Source organism: Sinohyriopsis cumingii, unplaced genomic scaffold, assembly GCF_028554795.1.
Source record: "Sinohyriopsis cumingii isolate HCF-2022 unplaced genomic scaffold, ASM2855479v2 utg000695l, whole genome shotgun sequence".
NCBI classification, from domain to species: Eukaryota; Metazoa; Mollusca; class Bivalvia; order Unionida; family Unionidae; genus Sinohyriopsis; species Sinohyriopsis cumingii.
The window spans coordinates 2890881-2912334 of NW_028315924.1; the positions used below are offsets into that span (position 1 = coordinate 2890881).

Here is a 21454-nt window from a genome sequence, read left to right on the forward strand (position 1 = left end):
ATCCTGAAATGTCGTTGAGGCAGACGTGACTTTTGTGACAGGGATTGTGTTACATGCATTAAATGAAGAAACTACAGGGTCTGAAGCTGTTAAATTAGGTGGTATATGGCCGAAACTATTGATTGATGATGCTGTTTTAAAGGCAGGTTCAGGGTGAGGACTATCATATTGTACTGATGGCAAGAAAGCAAACTCTGGTATTGCTGCTCTATTGATTGGGAAGAGACCAGTTCCTTTGAAGCCGCTTACTGACTTGCTTGATGTAAATGCGTCTTGCCATGCAAGACGAAATACTATTGACCATGTAGCCTTACTGATAAGTAATCCATGATTTTCTGTCAGGAACTCCGTGCATACCCTGTTATTGGCTTTACTGAAAGGCCCGAAGACACTTTTGTTTAGTGGGTCGTGTGTAGTGGTAATGCTAAAATATGGATATTCTCCTTTTTGCTTCTTCCAATGACTTCATGCGACCCATGACAATCCAAGCTTTCTCCTGGTAGGGCCATACTGTACCAGATGGGGCATCCATGCAGTTAAATGACTGCAAACACTTCTTTGTCTTTCCCCTGGCAATGCACATGGGAGGCATTGCTGTTCCCGCTGCACTGACACGGGATTGTAACATTTTCTCCAGAGTTAGATGTTCTACCAACTACACTTCTGGACCTTTTCTGGCACATAGTGGTTGGAGTGTGTTCAAACTGTTTGCCTGTCTCATCACAATTCCTTATTAAAGGAGGATTGCCATGAAGATTTAAATTTGTAAGTATTTATTGAAGATCTTGGACGAAATTATCAATAACTGTGGGGTTCATCATTCTTGCACATGATGTTGACAACTTCTCAGGTTTCCTGAGTGCCGATTCAGGGTATGAATCTTTAAACCTTTACACCAGTCTTCTCCTGGTATCCCATTTTTAAATGGTGTACTAATTTTCATCCTTTGCATAATGTGGCGGTCTTCGTCAATAACTGCTTTTTGGTAATCCCAAATCCTTTTGACTTCGAAATAACGCCTTCTTCAACCTTTGCCGGTATAACCTGGGGTCGTCCTTGCTTTGACCCTGACAGGTAACGACCAGTTACATGGTCCACTAAGATCGTTTTGGGAATTCCATATTTCAAGCTGGCTTTCCTATAGCTCAACCCAGCTCTTATTGTTGATACAGCAGCTTCTAAATCTTGATATGCATACTGCATATTCTTTTTCTTCACATGGTTTGTCTTTGGCATCCTCTAAGAGTTTAAGCTTACAAACAGATGGATACCTGTTTGGCTGGGAAGATGGATGGATGGAGTCATAACTATTGGAACATAAATTTGACTGATTTAAAATATTTGGGGAGAAAGTTTAAATAATATGAACACAGTTTGATAAAACAGCAGACACATCTTAATACCTTTGTGTATCAATAAATCTATTGAATATCTAATGATAACGCTTTTAATTCATTGTTCTGAGTGTCATTTTATTGATGCATGCATAAAACTAGATACAACCGAATAAAGAGCCTAAAAGATTTTATCACATGCAAGACTGGTCGGAATAACCTCTAGCACAGGAAAATATCATGGGTAATTCCGACCATTTTATTTCTTTGGAAATATTGGAAAAATATAATTAATTGGATATATAATTAGGTATAGATTGCAAAGATAAAACTTTATGTGTGAAGACAAATCAATAATATACATTTACAATATGATAATACAAACATGGCATGCGAGTTGTGCAGACCCAAATCTTCCTTGATGAAACTTGAAATTTCCCGTTTGCCACACTTTACCGGAATAGCACGTGGCATAACTTTGCATTAGCACGATATCGCGATATTTGGTGCCATTAGGGTAACCACTCCTGGTTACAGAGATGCTTTTCTTTTTTTGGTATTTGTTAATATGCATCGGATATTTACTTCCTGTACGTTTGATATTATAATCATCGAAGTGGATGGAATTATCCCGGTGGTCGGAATATTACCCATTTACCCCTATCAGTCACGCTTTACTCATTAAAGTGCCAGTTATTTCGAATGGATGTTGTCTTTGAAGAGGCCGTCTGATTTTCACACATTCAAAGATTTATTTCAGAGCCTATATAAATTCGGATAAATCATTCTGGACACAGTCTCTTTTGAGGCAAAGATGATTGTGCGCTGTATGTGCAACAGAGTGCAAAATGATACAATACAATGTAGTAACTGCAAAAGATGGGTACTTACAAATTACGATAATGTGACAGAGTAAAACAAGAGTTTGCGGTTTTATTGCCAAAGTTCTGCATTCGATGGAAAACCAGTTTGAATGGCAACTAGTTTATAGATTTGCAGTAGGATTTGGGGGGTCACGTGACCCCCTTGACCTATGCTACGGACGCCTATGGCCGTATCTACACAATTTATAAGTACTTATATTCGTTACTGTAATTTTTCTATCTCAATGTAAGCTGAAAATACTGCTTCCCTATGAAACTAATAATAGCCAGGTAGCTTTTTATCTTTAGTCGTGTATATTTAATCACTTACTGTGTTGGATGTAAAATTCTTAAGTATTCATTTGTGTTCTATTTTGCCAGTCGTAAATTTTGACATGCTGGAGAATAATAAAAGAATCTGATTATTTTATGTGACCATGTTTTATTCATATCCAAGAAAACGAGCAATGTGGTTAAACAATAATAACAGCTTATCTGCAAACAATCATAATATACAAACTTACACCGTCCGGCTACTAGCCGTTACTTGACGAAATTTGTATCACGCAGATATCCTGTTAAAAAATGTTCAGTGGTTACAATAAATATATCTTAATATATACAGTATAATATAATTTTGGTAATAATACATTTAAAGTACATAAGATATATTAGGGGTCATCCATTTAGTACGTACGCAAAAATCTGGCAAAGCTTGACCCCTCACCCCTTCCTGTACACATGCGCAGGTGGGGGGGGGGATAAAAAAAAGTACGCATGTGTAGAGGGATGTGGGAGGGGTCATGCTTTGCCAGATGTTTGCGTACGTACTAAATGAATGACCCCCTTATCTGATAGCTTTCAGGTAACTCACACGTTTCCAAAGAATTTCGATCTTATTCATTTTAGATCATGTCGTTGGGTCATTTAGGTTATCTTACAGTCTGCATTTTGTCAGGATTGTCTCAGTCATCTTTGTGGCATTGTGTCCAAATAACAACATGATTCTACGCTATATGCTTGAAATCTTCTTGGCATTATTATGTGTCCACAAAATTGGAGCTGAAGCAACAATGCTGGAACATGAGTTAACCACTGCAGTCCAATTGGAAAATGTAGCGGGGCGGGGGAATACAGCAGAATATCAAAATTATCATGTTCTGTCCCGGCTCGTATCGATGCTGGAAATAAGACTAGAGAATGCAGAGAAGGAGCTGTTAGAACTAAAAGATGTTAAGGAAAAAGCTAATATTCTAGCAAATAAACTAAAAGATGTTACTGAAAGGCTGAACCATGCTGACAAACGTATAGCAGAACTGGAAGAGCTAGTGAAGCAAAATATTGCAGATAATCAAACTATACCGAAAAAGTTGTACGACGAGGAAATAGACTATCAAATATATAAAAATAATGGAGAATATAGTCTTCATTCCCTTTCAGATGAACTGAACCCCCCCCCCCCCCCCGCCAAAATGCCAAACACTACGATCATCTTGAAGAAAAGAAAAGGTAATACTTTCAGGTATTTTAGAGATTTTTTTTGTATTTCATTTCAAACTCTAACAGCGTTATTGAAATGGGAATTTAATTTTTTCATTTTTAAACATGGTTTCATAAAAATGTTCCGTAACGGAGGAAATCCAAAATAAACGTCAGATTGATCACAAAACTAAAAAAATATTTTTAATGTTTGAATACAGTCAATACAAACATGTCAAAAGCGCTGGCAAATTAAATGGACTTCTGAAGGAGTGCTTCAAATTTAATTGAAAATATTCAACAATTTAAATCAGACGAAAATGCAAATTATTAAAGTGATTATGTAGAGATTTTATATCTGTCATTTTACAGTGTTTATGCAGAGTAATACAAACGAATTATTTTCTCGAATATGAAACAAATTTTATTCTCATTACGTCTCTATGGTGTCAAGTAAAAGAAGAAAAAAACACAGTAAGATTAAGACAATTCAACAAATAATTTATTTCCCTATATAAGAAAATTTAAAAGAAACTTATATTTCTGTTAAATAAATCCAAAATAATCCTAAACGTTCTCTCACAAGTCATATGAATGAGTGTTCCGAATAAAGTTCATCGTTTTATGGGCTTATGTGCCAACAGTCTTGATGTATCACGATGATATGACCCAATATGTCATTCAGTGAATTCACAGTAATAAAAAATAGCGTTTTATTTCATGATATCAATAAACACTTTGTAATTCATATGAATACATTTTAAATAAATGATTTCTCTCAAATTATATCTCAAATTATATCTGAACACAGCTAACAATGATTCTAGAGACTGAACATAAAGTAGGAAGGGATAATAAGAATGATAACAATCTGATATAAACAAGCAGCAGAGAGGGCGAACCCTACAACTTTTAGGAAGCCTCCAAATGCCGAAATAACCCTTTTATGGAGGGCGAACCCTACAACTTTTAGGAAGCCTCCAAATGCCGAAATAACCCCTTTAAAAAACCGCGAGGACGCTTCGTTTTAAACGCAATTGTCGCCGTTGTTGCTGCGTTTTGTTGTCGGCGCCCTCTCTGCTGCTTGCAATTAAAAATAAATTAAAAATTACTTATACCAAATAATGGTACACTCAGAATCTTACACAGCCAGACTAGCTAGTGAGCGAGAAGAGGCACTTAAAAAATATATCCCTGTGAAGGAAAAGTTTAAGAAAGATGTTCACTTGCAACAACAAGCACAAGTCGAGTATGCAATTGAAGCAAAAGAGTTATTTAAACCTGTCACTGCAGTCACTGAAAAAGTTTTAACTGCTATTAGGGGGCAGAAGAAGGAAAACGTCTTATTCAAGTATTAAGAGAAGAATCCGCTACGCAATTTGATAAAAAAAAAAATAACTGATCTCAGAGAAAGATTTACTGAAGAGGGTATAAGAAGAATTGAGGAAATTAAATTGACAGATGCCCACAGTAGGTTTGATTTTGGTAAGTTTGCTGCCGAAAGTCATCAGCGTAGAGATTAATTTTTAAAACCCGAGTATGTCAAAGGTGTAAAGAAAGATACTTGGGGTGATTGGTTGTATAAAATAAACACAAATGATTATACTATAGACAAAACAGATGTTGGTTATCCATTTTTTACTAATGGAATGAGAGAATATACTAGAGAACAGCAAGAACTGCAAAAAGAAAAACAAGAAGAAAAACAAAAACAAAAGGAAGAAAAACGAGAACAGCGACAAAAAGAGAAGGGAGGAAAAAAACAGAAAAAGTCCCTGCGACAGTTAAGGAGGACCTTTCATTTCTCACGCCGTTGCAACAGACAGAGAAAAAACGACGAGGAAGGCCCCCAAAAGCACCAGAAGGAATAATAGTACCACACGTAGACGTAGATGATTCATCACTTCTGTGATCAACTTTGGATTTCTCTACGGGTCCACAACTACAGCCTCCTTTGACCTCACCCCCACTGGTTTCACCTCCTCCTCCTCCCATTGCCCCAACTCTGTCAGAACAACTCTGCAGACGAGTTTTTCACTAGTGACTTTCGTAAACGTGTTAATACCCAAGACAAATTAGTTGAAGCAGCTGCACGTGGTTATAACAAAAATTATCTAGCCCCTGAGTATGCTGATATGATACCTTCTGATTCTTGGGTTGATATATTATATCTTGCGTCCAAGAAGTTAAGGTAGTGGACCCCATAAGAAAACCTCCCGGTTATTTAAAATTTGTAGAGGATGTAAAAAACTATAAATCAGGTAGTGGTTTTGGAATTGATAATATTTTCAATGATGTGTCGCGGTTAAAAGTTCTCATAGGAGGAAGACGTGCTGGAAACAACTCGCCGGAAATAATTAATGAAGCCGCTGATATTTGTCGGCGATTATTTCAAGGTGGTGTTATGGATGCTAACATATATCAAGAACTTGTCGATGAGCTTGTTGATTATTACAGCGATTAGATACATGACAACAAATAACATAATATGGTTATGTACAACAGTCACTATGCACCCGTGCAGGTCAGAGCAGTAAACTCACGATTGCCAATTTATAACGCAACTTACGGAGATGGACTTGGTGACGAAACTAAAAAATTATTTGCGGGATTATGGCATTGTTTAGCAGCGCCACATACATGATTGATGGAAAACATATCGAATCGATTCAGAATGATGTCGATGCTGCTACAACAATAATTGGTCTAGCGAGATATTCTGACGACTTCACAAGATCATCTGGTCCATCAATGATGTTTGCCAAAGATATTACCGACAACGCCGATCATATTCAGTATACTATAGGAACACCAAACAAAACCTCTAACGCTGCTCAACCCGCGGATATGGGGCCGGTAGTTATGGGTGCTAACGCGACTTATAACCTGGGATTTGCAACGCGCTGAGCAATGTTGTTAGGAGATACCAGAGATTTTTCTTGTGCGATCCCACTAAATCACATCTTTGGATTTTGCAGGGATGTTAGAAGGATCATTTTTGGAGCTAAACACACAGTTGTGCTTCATACAAAAGCCGGTGACAATGATGCGATCTGGCGAGGGGCTGGTGTTGCTGCTGGTATGATAAGAATAAAAAACTCTCATTGTGGATGCCTGTATTAACCCCATCAGTCACAGAAGAACCGCGACTGTTCTCTTTTATGAACCAAGGCGGTAAATCATTGCTATTGTGGCTTACAGTAACCACAGACGCCATCCAAAGTCAAGTCGGGGATGTGTTTACTTGGCATATAGCATCACAACAAGGAGTTTCTGCGCCACGACATATTTTTATTGCGTTGCAAGATATTTGTCGGACGGGTAATCAGGAATGGTCTCATATGATATTTTACAAACTTGACGTTACTGAGGTTTCGTTGAGAATAAACGGCCAACAAGAACCATCCGAAGACATATCATTAAGTTATGCAAATAATCATGTGGCGCGCGCATATCATCGCTGGCTGATATTTTTGTCGCGTAACACAAATATAGATACTGGGACGCAAATATCCCAGTTTGATTTCACAAATTTGTACCCGATTTATTACTTTTCGCTGGAGCATCTTGATTTATCCAAGCAGTATGTTGTTGATATTCACTTTCGAGCTCGTGTCGGCGCCCTACCTAAAATTGCAGATGGTCCGCCAATTGTTTATGGTCCCTACATATCAGTCACGGTTATTCTCAGCGATAAAGCAATGTTACTTGAAGGTATTAGTGGTCGAATGAGAATCGTTGATGCACCAGTAGAAAACATGTAGCATTGCTAAAAGCAATGCAGTTAGATCAATCACGTTAATTATAAAAATGTCATACAGTCACGTTAATGTCACCCTGACTCCTGGTCAGGCTAAGAAATTACAATCAAAGCGGCAAGCACATGTGGGACAAAAATAACTTTAAAACACGATCAAATTACTGGTGGTCCAGACAAGTTATCGTTGACTAAAACACAACTTAATCACTTTAATAAAGCAAAGCAAGCGAAGACTGGAACTCAGCTTGATTTTTCTCCAAAAGCTATCAAGGATATGGTTAAAACCGGCGGTATATTTCCTCTTCTCGCAGCAATACCAGCACTGATAGCTGCTGATGCCCCCGCAGTCGCAAAAGCCGCCGCGTTAGGAGCCGTTGGAACCGCTGCTGAAATGGCACTGAAAAAGGCGACAGGGAAAGGATACAAAAAATAAAGGATGCGGTCTAAGACTTCCAGGAACTCCGCCATCGTGGTACCCAAAACGGTTCTAAGCGTCACTCCGATGTCCAATTTTGATTTGCTCGATGCAGTCAAAACAATTAAATATAAAAAATTTCAGAGGCGTCTTTTTGCGAGATCAGTTACCACAACAACCAAAAAATCCAGAAACTGGAATTATTAATCTCGATAACAGCGATGGTCCAGGAACTCATTAGGTTGCTTACGCGATACATCCACGTGGAATTATCTATTTTGATTCGCATAGGTTAGCACCGCCAGTTTAATTTCTAAAATATACAAAAGACGTACCCGCGTCAAAAGTGTGGTACTCAACGCTGCCAACACAAACACTGACCGATCCTCCGATATGTGGCCGTGAAGTATTAAATGTTCTTGATGCGATATCAGCGTCAACCAAACCACCTCACAAAGTTGTGCACGAGTATACCACGGGTCGATTTAAACAGTTTCCTATCAAATAATGGTTGATATTTACGGAAGATCTCTTCTCAACAGAAAAGTGAAGCGCACCGACGTGGATTTATCAAAATATGCGACCAAAGATGAAATCGATAATCTTTTAAGTCTGACTGGAATAGACCCAGATGAGGTTGTTATTTTTCTGGACCGACACGGAAAACTAAAAACCAGCGATATCAAATGGCATGAAATAATTCGTAGGGTTATTGGAGTCACTCCGGGTAACATCCCTGTGTTCACTGATAGCGAAAAAATCAGAGATTCGCTGATATCAATCGCGGCGCTTCGAGATGATACTCAAAAGCTGCAGGGGAACGCGTAAAAAAGACCGGTGATACAATGACAGGTGAACTCAGCAATGACGGTAACAAAATAGTGGTTTTAAGAGATCCAACATCCCCGGAAGATGCCGCAAACAAACAATATGTTAACGCGCTATTTAGAACCGTCGGAGACATACTCAATACTCGTTTAAGAAATACCGGTGATACAATGACAGGTGAACTCAATCTCACAAGGTATCATCTGGATTTGCAACATAGTCTAAACAAAATAATACAATCAAATATACAGCAACAGTCACTGGAGTGTACAGACTTTCTGTGTTCAGTGTCGCTAAATTTGAAATTTTTACAACATATCCCAGGCGACATTCCACCGACAAGTTTTCCGGGATTGTGACTATCACATTAAATAGCGGAACTGAAGAAACATTTGTACTGGAAGCAGCCGACAAGAAATTAACCGCAACATCTTACTGTTGGTGTTTGAAATTTATCGCTGAGACATCTCAATTGTTTACTGCGTAAAATAATAAAATGGCGTTAAAAAATAAGTCAGCATCAACGACAGCACTGGATGCTCAGCAATACAGATATGATCAATTACGCGAACGGCAGTCAGAGTTAAAAAATACTATTAACGAAAGCACAATAAAGGTAAAAAAATACAAGCGGCGTGTAATCATCCTAGACACAATAGTGTATTCAGTGTCCGCGTTAGTTGCATCTACGGGGATATTATTATCAGCGTTAACACCAGTGACAACTGCAATCGCGGTCACAATTACAGTTTCAACATCAACGACAATTGCAGGAGTTGCTAATATTATCGCGAAAAAAATATCCTCATGCGCGCTAACAAAATTGCACGAGTATGAAAAGTTAAACAACGCGGCCACGAGCGCCTATTCGAAATTGTCGTCGCTGATATCATCAAGTCTCGACGATACAACAATATCAGATTCCGAATTTACGCTAATGGCAAAGATATATGAAGACTACACCGGTCATTTGAAGCAACAAAAGATAAATAACAATGTCGGAATTGCTTCAACAAATAGTCGAAAATATAAACCTGAGACGAACTTCTTTAATAACAGTAACCTCAACTAAACCAGAATTCAGTATTAATTTTCCAACTGCGATTCCAGTAAACGAGATCGCGTTAGCACAATTACGAGTATATCACAGTTGGCCCAATAGCAAATCAAAGTCGTTTGGTGGATTGCCAGCAAATAATTTACTGGTATTTGCATATAAAAATAAACCCAATGGTACACCAGACTGGAACGTCATTGGGTTACCAACCGGGTCTTATCAAATCGAAGAAATCAATGAGGAATTACAACGTCGAATAAAAAATATCACAACCAAGGAATCTAAGATAACAATAACTGTTCATGAGCCAACGCTGTCTTCTGCCATCGAAATAAGTACCCCTGACTACGCCGTGGATATATGTAATAGTTTGATCAGAACAGTGTTAGGATGGCCTGAAGTTGCTCCACCGACACGACCGACACCACCAACGCCAAAGAAGTCTGATTATGTCACTGATAATAAGTCATATCACGGACTTAGACTGTTATACAGATATATTTTGGATGAACTAGAAAAATCAACGGACAGGGTAATATTTGAATTTTACCGCACGAATGAAATGATGTGGAGGTTTCCAGTCAAGGATGAGGACCCCGGTACATACATGACTGTGCGCCCAGATATGATCGCTGAACACTTTAAAATCATTAATCGAGAACACGGAAAACAATTGCAGCTGCTGCGACAACTTTTTCAGGAAGATATTTCCGATATAACAAGTTCATTGATACGCAGCGAAATCATCAAAACCGTAGAAACATTAAATCACCTTGCGGCCGATATGGAATACATTAACCAGCGAATCGTTCAGGCAACAATTGATCACGTTGATAACATAGAGCCCTATAAACAAAAATTTCTCGATTATTACAAAATAACGGAAACGAATCTGCCGAATTTTAAATTTCCCGGATATAACGCGCCCAAACTAAGAAAATCCGTCACGTACCTCATCAATGAGTCCTTCGACGACATTCTTGCACAATACAAGCGAACACTGCCAGCGCCGACTATTCTCCGACACAACAACAGTCAAATCTCCGATGGCCGACATGTATCTCCGGGCATCGTAAATATAACTGAAGTGGTCGCGGTCAATCTTGTGTGTGATGTAATCGATGGCAGTTACAGCACAGATACGACAGTATCAAATCAAGCCCAGCAAGGATTTGTTCTTTATTCATTCAGTCCGAAAGATGTACCACCTGGATTTCTGATTGTGCAAGAGCCGATCAATCCAGTCTATATGCGATGTCATAATCCGTGGCTGACCAGAATAAATTTCGCGCTGACAGACCAGTCTGGCCACCTTCTTGATTTTCGAGGTGAAACACTACATATTAATTTACTAGTAAAGTCTTAAGACTTTTAATCGTGAAACGATTTTCGGTCTTCACAGAAAATATTTTATTTTATATATATTTTGTACACACCGACCAATTTCTCAATTTTGATAGGGTAATTACTAGTAAAAATCACAGAAATCGTCTGATTTCTCAATTTTGATAGGGTAATTACTAGTAAAAATCACAGAAATTCAACGTTTTTCAGTAAAAAAGTAAAAAAATATAATAAATTTATCTGCAGAAAAATTTATTTTTTTACTGACAATTAATCAAGCGAGTATTATATAATGTATCAGCGCGTGAAATGTTTCATACATAACAAAGAACTTCTTGATCAAGCTGTCAGTACCGGAAAAGTTACCCCGGAAATAATAGTGAATACGGCGATGACGATTTTATACTTACTAATAACCAACTGCAAATGTTAAAAAAACACCATATCGTGAACGCGTGCTGCAGTATATCTCAAATTTTAGAGCATATACGCGTATTTAGATCTTAGATTTATGAATCTATATGTACCACCACATAAAATGTTTTCGTGTATGACAAACAAGCGCTCGAGCAAGCAGTTAGGGCTGCATTTGCACAAGAAGAAATTAACGTTAAATTCATTATTGACGAATACGGAGACGAAGATTTCTTACTAACACAGCAACAGTTAGATAGTCTAAGACGCGAGCATATTATTTCAATTGTATGCGACCGAGATCAAATTTTCAATTATGCGCACTCTTGCATTAAATCCAGCCGACTGAGGAAAATATTAACTCGGACTGATGCAAGTATCAAGGAAGTAAAAAAAATATATCATTTTTTTACTTTCAATTTCATTTCCAAGTACTTGATTTCTTGATCAAATCAAGGTGAGGTATTTACTTCCTTGACTTCGTCAGCGGACATACAATTTTTTAGCTTTCTAACACGAGTATTTATTATCTTCCTCGTTTCATATTCTTGAGCTAATTCCAACCTAATCTTTTCAATTGCACGAGACAATGAAACAAATTCATTTATTTGTGCTTCTTCTACTGTAGCCAGCGATTTATATAAACTCGTCTGGATTATCTTTATAAATCGGTACTGAGCAGGCAGAATATAACGCCCTGCGCATTTAGTGTAGTGTTTCAAAATCAGACATGATTGTTTCAGGATTTAGTTAATTTTTTAATAGTAACAATCACATCACTGATATTTTCGTAATTCATATATATATAAATATTATATATTTTAGAGAAAAAAATAAACAGTAGCCATTGATGAGCATTGGTCTTGCATTGGCCTATGGGTCTCCACGAGGTCCTTTCAGACTTGAGATTTTTTACTTCCTTGATTTTGTCAATGTGATTTTCAGACTTTCATCTTGAAGATTTTTTTAATCTCAGTCTTACAGAGCCTTTCTGGTGGCTTCTCGGCATCCTCGTGATCGGTTCTTTTGGCCACATTCTTTTTGACCCATGTGATGTAGAGCTTTATACATCCAAGGCTACTGTTTATTTTTGGGAGCTCCATGTACAAACCCCACCCAAGATCGAAATCCCAGGGGTGAAAAACACACCCCCACGATTCGACGTGGAGGAGATATGTACACAAAGCCCCTGCTGGAGCCCCCATTTAATTATAAAACCCCAAATGGGCACCGTCGACTGTATGTCCGTGACGAGATTCGAACATGGCATTTCGTAAAGTTGGGACGAGAGTTAAACGCTTTACCACTGTACCACTGTCTAATCTGATAATACAGGGTTTAAAAATTATCATATAGGTAACTACTGACAGAGAGTTAACAAGTTCTAAAACATTACTGCTGAAATGGAGAACTAAATTTAAATTCTGAACTGGATTTTAAATTTAAGTTAAACACAGAATTCATATTACTTATGAAAAATACCTGTACTCACAAACGCGGAAGTGTTATAGACTGTGACACAATTGTAAAAAAAAATAATTATATACCGCTCTGGATAAATGTACCTGTATTGCACAATCTCAGGGAGTGTTGCGCAATCACTTTGACAAGGGGAGGGAACTAATTGCCTTAGATATGCTTAACGGAGTTATCTCCCATTTTGCATTAAAAAACGTCAGGATTTTAGTGAAGCAAATAATGAAAACCAATTTTTCGTCTATATTTTTTTGAGAGGGCAGATTTGCATATATTTTTTTGCCATGGAGTGTATTGAGAATCTGTGAATATCAAAATACTTGCCAGCCTCGCACATTGAATGAAATATTATTTCTTCATTCGTATCTAAATTTCTGGATACACCTCCCTTGGCTCTTTTACTGTTACAGCCAGTATTACCAAACATACAATTTTGGCTTTGTGTGACAACCCTCAGATTGGATAAACTATTATTAAGTTTTTGTCCATCAATGTGATCGATCACAAGACCATCTTTTATCTCTCCGTTAAATACCTCGACACGAAACGATGACAGAGATAATGTTTCTTTCCAACGGTAAATCTAAGATAACCAAAAGTATTGACAGCACCAACTGGTTGTTTTAACTTGCAATTTCTAACTGTTCCATTACGATTCGCTTCGTAATTCTTAGTGATAGGGTGTGGGACAAATTCTTGATTCATTTTATATATATAATATATTTGTCTAATTTTTAATTTGCCTGAAAACTTAGTTAAATAATCGCGCTCACATTTTAGCGCAACATCGTTATTTTTTTTTTGTTATAATATCTTTTAAGTTCACGGTATCTTTTTCCTCCGCTACTTGCACATAACTGTGTTTTACTCCTGACCCAACACCACATCGCAGGCAGGGTATTGGTCCTAAACTTCCCCTTCGGACGCTTTGGGAATGTTTCCCGCAGAATTCTTTTCTGCAGGATTTATTACAAACAGTTACAGATCCAACTTGAAACCACTTGCATTGATTCATTATATATATAATATCTCTTATTTAAATGTTTGTCTTAAATATAATATGAAAGAGTTTGAAAGATTATCTGCCATTGGCATTGGGAAAGCTTCTAGATTCGATCTTGACAGACTAACCCCTGACTCGCGGAGACGAGCCCTGACTGATCTGTTTGATATTATCAGGAATGCCAAAAAAGAATTTCGTAATGACGGTGCATCTCACGTATGGTCCACATTTAAAATTATACGCGACACCGACTCTGTCATTGATGCTATAATGAATGATGCACGAACGAAAACAATTATCGATTATCTCTTTGATAATCAGAAATATTTTTTCAGAATAAAATTTATTGTACAAGCAGATTCCGATACGTGGATTATCCGTGATAAAATTGACCCCGTCCCTGCTAATGAAAAAACCGTTCTGTTAAGTAAAGATTCCAAACCAGGAATGCTGACTGGGATTGATAAACCATATTACGCTCGAGCGTATCCTGTGACCGCGGAATCTATCTGATAAAAACACTAAAAATCAATAAACTCGCCCCGATGAGATTGTCAAGGCTGAATTGTGTAGCCGAGCGAGTAATGGAACATTTCAAAAATGAGATGCGCGGAAACGGTCTAACTGATCTAAGACGTTCCAAGATAGCAGCGTGGGATGAAAAAGTCAAGGATACGAGAGCGTCAATAAACGATGTTGCCGAGCTAGAAAAAGCATTAAGATTTCCCATAACCGTAATAACGATAACAGAAGAAGTATTATACAAATCGAAATATAATCAAAACGGAGCTCCAATAAATATCATTGACCATAACGCTCACGCTTGAACTAACGCAGTTACGATATTTCCGCGGGATCGTGTTGTGAAATATTATTCGGGAAATATATTTGATTTATTTATCAAATTAGCAAAAAGGACCCTGTGTCGATGTGGTTGTTTAAAAGCTCCGAAGATGGCGAGTATGATCAATTTGTAAGACCTAGCGGTGAATTATACCGGACGGAATCTCTGCAACAACAAATGAAAAAACTCGCAGAAAAATATTCAGAAAACACTGTGCAGTTATTAACTAATTGTTTTACAGTTCCAAGTGTTGCCGCTCACGCCGCCAGAGAGAGAAATTCGTGGAGGCCAACCCGAAGTGAGTTTCTTGAAGATATACAATTGAGTTGTGTCGAGTATGGACACGGCGGTTTGTGGATTACTAAGTATAATACTAGCGAGATGATTTCCGTGGATATGATTGCGTGTTATCCGGGAGGCTTTCTCGGGATGGGCGAGTGTAGTGGATATTTTAAAAGATTTGGACATCCCACGAATCGATGACACGAGTTGCTATAAACGGTCCTTTACCCGATTTTTCCCTGACAGGATTTGCTTGTGTAACGTCGTTTGAATTCGCTAAAGAGCTTCATCCGTGCTGTTGTGTTTGGTTTGGCAGGCACTTTAGTGAAAAGCGTTGGGCACCAATAGTGTTATTGCGATATATGCTTGACAGCCGAATACTGGTATCGTTGACTGTCAGTGAAGCAATCATATCATATCGACCGCAGACTTCGGTTTGGTTACCAACACCGAAGCGTATCAGTCTCGATGAAGTCATTGAAGAATATGCACGAGAGAGTCCAAATACTCCCATGGATATCGTTAACAATAACGCTCCTAATATTCTTAGGATTAAACTCAGCAATAGTGAAAAAAACAGCAAAAGATCTCGGTAGAAGAATAATCAGTAAGTTTACTCAAGGTGGTGCATATGATCATAAACGACATCACTCACGATTGATTATGGATGATGCTGAATTAAATTTTATAATTGCTGATGCCGCTGCGAGAAATATATTTTGTAATCGGGAGGGCGTTTTCTTGTCCGACGGAACACGGTTGGGCACAATTGTAAGTTATATTAATGGAGAATCACCTCAATACACACATTTAAGACCTTCAATACTTTCTTATGTTTCTATAAATTTGCTATCGATGATAAATCGATTTCCCGACACTGCAGTTAGAGTTGCAAAGGATTCATTTTACTTGAATAAAAGATATTCAGAATCACTGGCTGTAAGCAACGATGAATCGTGGAGTTCGTGGAGAATAAAAAAGGAAATGTTACATGGATATTGTGAATCCGCTGATGTTGAAATTAAGGATAATTATTGTAAATCAGAATTATCAGAAATGTCTTCTGCACCATCTGTGTATGATCCAATCACCAGACACAAAACCGTTTATTTGAACGGACCGGGTGGGTCTGGTAAGACAACTCGAGCGATTGAATTATTTCGTGGAAAATCGGATATGATAGTTCTAACACCTACACACAGACTTGCCAGAGAGACGAAACAACGAGGAGTTAATTCTTGTACTTATCACAGTTTTTTCAAATACAGCGGCAGTGCGTGGACTCCAGATCGAATGGGAACAAAATATATTCCGCGGAATATTATTTGGGATCAAATAAGCACAGTGTCGTTAGATATATTAAAATTGTTCCTGGATTGGCTGCTAACAAAAAATACAGCTGTGATAATGTGCGGCGATCACGGTCAGCCACCACCTTTTGTTGGTCCATCTCCTCATTTGTGGTTAAAAGATTTTGTTGATTATTATGAAGAAGTGTCTGATGATTATAGAGCACTTGATGCAATGTTGAAGGAATTTAAAACATTAATCAGATTACAACCGAATAAAATTCAATGTGAAATTATGCGTAAAATAATTTCAGAGACTTCAATGAGCGACTTTTGGAAAACGTGGAGACCAAACGATTTGATAGTGGCAAGTAGAAAGATAGTCAGAGACACACTTCAGATGAAATTGTTTTCACTGCAGCGAGAAAAGTTTCCAATGTTGCCAGTGCCATTGTGTTATAGACCAGTTGATACGCGGTTACAGAATATCGACGTTGATATTCCTGGGAAAACAGAGAAACAGAATTTAGTATTAAATGATATTGTCACAGTTGATGTCAATGTTGTTGAAGATGCACTAAAAATGAACAAATCCCCGTGGACGCTAGGATACGCAATGACGATACATTCAACTCAAGGACTAACTATTTCTGATACAGTTGTTTGGATTGTTGATGATCGAATCGAGTGGTCAAACTTAGTTTACTTGTCAGTGTCCCGAGTCAGAAGAATATCTCAACTGCGAAGAATTGTCTTGGAAGAGTCAATGGCTGATGATAATGAAAACAACAGTGATATAATAAGAAAAAAAATAGCCGGTTACAAACAGAGTAAAAAAAAATAATCGCGATTTCGACCTCGATGTTGAATTTATCATGGCGTTGAAACAACAGCAGAATAATCACTGTGCGAGCTGTAATTGTATAATGTTGTGGCAGTATTTGAGTCCAAGACAATTCACCGTAGATAGAAAAGATGACAGTCGCGGTCATACACGCGTAATGTGATGCTGACCTGTCTTGAGTGTAATCGACGTCGGGGTGCTAGTTAAGTGATTTGGGCGGTAATTGTGTGTGCTCGGGAATTACTTGTAATTGTTCACGTGTGAATCCACGTTGAGGAGCAGTTGAATCCAGCCTGTAGATTGCTGGTCTACCAGTAGATCTAGTTGTATTAGATATCTTGTGTTTGGTAATACCCCAGATAGGATCAGTCGCTCTTTTTTTAACACCTTCAAGTTCACCCGGTTCATATAAATATCTCACAGTGACATTACCCAGTATTGGTTATGCTGAAGAATCACGTCGTACGGGTATATGTTTTTTGGTGACTGCGCTAATAGGTTTTATGTTGGTTGTTCGAGTAATTTCATTATTTAATGCAGCTATCACACCTGGCAACCTTGCAACCCATTCGCGAGATCTCGTATCCTGAATGAATTCTTTCGTGTACTGATATCCAAATAACCGCTCGGCAAGTGTTCGATTAAATCATTCAACAATTGCCTGATCACGATGAATTGCAGTATGCCCTCGTCTAATGGTGACATTATGTTGTTTGATTAGCGATGATACTGCACCCTGAAATTCTCTGCCAGGGTCAACTTGTAATAGATTTGGCCATCGCAAACCACCTCGTTGATAAATTCGTTCAAACGCAGAAGCAACCTCAGCCGCCGTTTTAGTCGTTAAGGATTCTGCATCTTTGTATCTACTTGCAACATCAACTACAGTTAACGCGTATTTATATGCTTTGCGACGAACGGTATCATGTGGCAGAAATAATATATAAGCCTGATGAACTTCATTAGGAACACTAACATTAAAATGTGCAAAGTTAATTTTTCTAGGACGTGGTAGATAAATTTGCCATATTGCCTGTTTGGATAACCAGTTCTTTGCAGTATCACGTGTGACTTTTGCTGCTTCAGCGAGTTTACTAATTGGTGCGCTACCTCTCCAGTATCCTCTTGGGGAATAATAAATCGACTCCATTTTAATTAATTACCAGCGCCTAATACAAGCTTAAATTTCATTGCGGACTTTATTAGCCAACTAGCTAACATTTCTTTGAAAGATTTATCAGTGATGGAATTTAACGCGTGAATTAATTTCACATCCGCGAGATGGCGCTGTTGTAGATCTTTACTTTTATAAGCTACATCGTGAACATGACATGCTTTATCGATAGCATTTATCGGATACTTACCTGGATTGGGCTGATCTAAGGCATCAAGTCTGATATCAAGTCGGGTTCCAGGACCACAGTAATTATATCCTGGGAGATGTTTTTCTCCTGGATATTTAGCCCACGGAGTTCCGGGTAATTTTCCTAACTTGGCGGCAATATCACCTCCTTTTTATTTTTTAGCTGACTTTGGTTTCGGCGCTGACTTGTCACTTGACGGAGTCAGGGGAATAAATTTAAACTTTTTTGTACCACATCGCTCACACTTACCCGAAACCGCAGATCTGTTATTTTTTGTTGTAATGGTTGTTAGATCACTTGTTGGGGTACATGCTCTACATTTCACACAATATAAATCCATATTCTTTTATAATATATCTAATGGAGATCACTGACTTTTCTGCTACAAGGAAACGAGAACCAGTAAGGCATCACGCAGCACTACCAAACTCTGTTCGTATGATTATAATTTGACCATCTGGGAGTGGTAAGACGCGGTTGTTACTTAATTTAATAATGAAATGGATGAAGTGGGATAAGTTGTATTTGGTAGCACCAAGTGTAGACGATCAACGATGCTACGAAGTGTTAAAAGATTTTAATGAACGTGCAAAATCTTTAAATGAAAACGGTGATGATGTTGTTGAATTTATAACTGACATTAATGAAACACCATCTGTAGAAAATATTGATGGATTCATTAATAATTTAGTCGTGTATGATGATGTGATGTTGGATAAACAATCAAATCCTGCCAGAATATTTTCCAGAGGCAGGCACAAAAACACTGATGTGATTTATGTAACCCAACGATATACTCAAATTCCTAAAGTGATCAGGGATAACTGTAATATTCTTGCTGTGTTTAACGGAGTTGATACACAGACGTCACGAAATATACATCATACTTGGTGCAGCGGTGATATGGACATAATTAATTTTAGAAATTTATTTAGTTCATGCCCAATCAACCCCGCACGGATTTATAACAATCAATTTTCATGATCCTCGAACACGGTATCGAGTCGGGTTAGATACGATTTTTGGATAAATTAGTTTCATATAGAGCAGCATAAAGGGCGCCGACAACAAAACGCAGCAACAACGGTGACAACTGGCTTTACAACGAAGCGTACTCGCGGTTTTTTAAAGGGGTTATTTCGGCATTTGGAGGCTTCCTAAAAGTTGTAGGGTTCGCCCTTCATAAAAGGGTTATTTCGGCATTTGGATTCTTCCTAAAAGTTGTAGGGTTCGCCCTCTCTGCTGCTAAACATCTGAGGTATTAAAAGGCAAGGATGTGGGTCAAAGTTATCTTCAAAAACTTTCTAAATTTCTATTTAAAAATAGACACTAAACTCAAACATCAGGAAACAGGTCGAAAAGCCTTGTCAACATGTTTGCATTGTCTTAAAATATTATATATAACCATGAACAAAATTGAAACACACGATATAGATATACAAAAGGATGTACAAATGTTAATAAACATAATACAAATAGGCACATTTTAACGCGTAAATGAGGAACACATATGTTATATATGTACAGTTGAATCGTATGAAATGGAGACATGTATATCGCATGTAATATGAATAATGTTTCTCAAATGAACACCATCATGCTTTCATTTTCGACAGTTAACATTAATTGGAGTAATTGTATCAATTCCTTCAACTTTTTATGAGCACTCTCTCTCTCTCTTTCTCTCTCTCTCTCTCTCTCTCTCTCTCTCTCTCTCTCTCTCTCGTATATTTTAGCATATGTTTCATTGGAACAGAACAGAATATAAATTTACTGAATTTATATATGAAAAAATTGACATGGTGATTATACGTAATCATTCATATACAATGCATTATTTGACAAATGAATGAAAAATCGATCAATAATGACGATACAAACCAGAGGGCATATCAGTCCAGAGAGAGAGAGGGAGGATAATCTAAATTGGAATGCATTATATGCATATTTAGGTAGGTATTTTATAGTTGTTAAATCTTCGGTTTAGAGAATGAGTAGTATATATTCGGCATGATCATTTTGTTTCCATTTCTTTGGCAGTGAGAAGATAAAATGTAATCATATATTTCAGGTGAACTTTTACGGCGATATACTGGTTTAAGACAAGTTGCATTTGCCGTAGCATTCCGCTACCATAGCTCAATCAATCCCGGGCAGATAGCTCCTTTCGATACTGTACTTTACAATGAAGGAAACAATTACAACAGTAATTCGCATATGTTCACGTGTCCAGTGTCAGGTACCTACCTTTTCACACTTAGTGTCACTTGTGGTTCAGGTAACATCGGTAGTTACCTAAGCTTGATTGTAAATGGGGATGCTAAAACGCGTATTGCATCAAGTCCTGGGAGTCAGGGGCTCTCTAATCAGGGGAGCGCTACTACTGTAACCGGATGTGAAGCCGGACAAAACGTGTGGGCTCTCGTTGATGGGGGTGCGACGAACTTTCTTTATGGTGACTACTACACATCCTTCTCTGGTTTCCTTCTCTGGACAGACTCGTTGGGAAGTAAATGAACATGAATCTTGAAGAGGTGTATAAAGATAGCATGAGTTTGATTTCGCTGGGATATAAACAGCATCGTGTACACTGTGGAATGAATACATTAGCAGTTTGATTATATCATTATTATAGTAATGTTATTAAATTATATTAATGAAATAGTATTTTCTTATAATTTTGATTTCACAATCAGATACCTCAATAAAGTGAGAGTATAGCAGGGCGGAGTAACGATTAAGCACACTTAGCACATGCTTAGGGCACCAGCACACAAACTACACATCACATACGAAACATCCAAAATAGATATTAGAGCGAACCTAAAAGAAATTCTCTTTTCAACGTTTTGCAAACC

The 21454-nt window shown here is 37.8% G+C and overlaps 1 protein-coding gene across 1 annotated transcript; it reads left to right on the top strand.

The window, feature by feature from the left end:
• Positions 1-3128: 3128 nt before the first annotated feature.
• Positions 3129-21187, top strand: LOC149773298 (uncharacterized). Its single transcript, XM_089946521.1, has 2 exons — positions 3129-3706; positions 20668-21187. The coding sequence occupies exons 1-2, from the start codon at positions 3199-3201 to the stop codon at positions 21111-21113; spliced, it is 954 nt and encodes a 317-aa protein (XP_089802647.1). The 5' UTR covers positions 3129-3198; the 3' UTR covers positions 21114-21187.
• The last annotated feature ends 267 nt before the right edge of the window (positions 21188-21454 follow it).

Bases quoted from the DNA above. Each gene is read 5' to 3' on its own strand.
- LOC149773298 (XM_089946521.1), top strand. From the start codon at position 3,199: ATGATTCTACGCTATATGCTTGAAATCTTCTTGGCATTATTATGTGTC. The intron at 3,707-20,667 runs GTAATACTTTCA...CATATATTTCAG, and splicing joins CATCTTGAAGAAAAGAAAAG to GTGAACTTTTACGGCGATAT.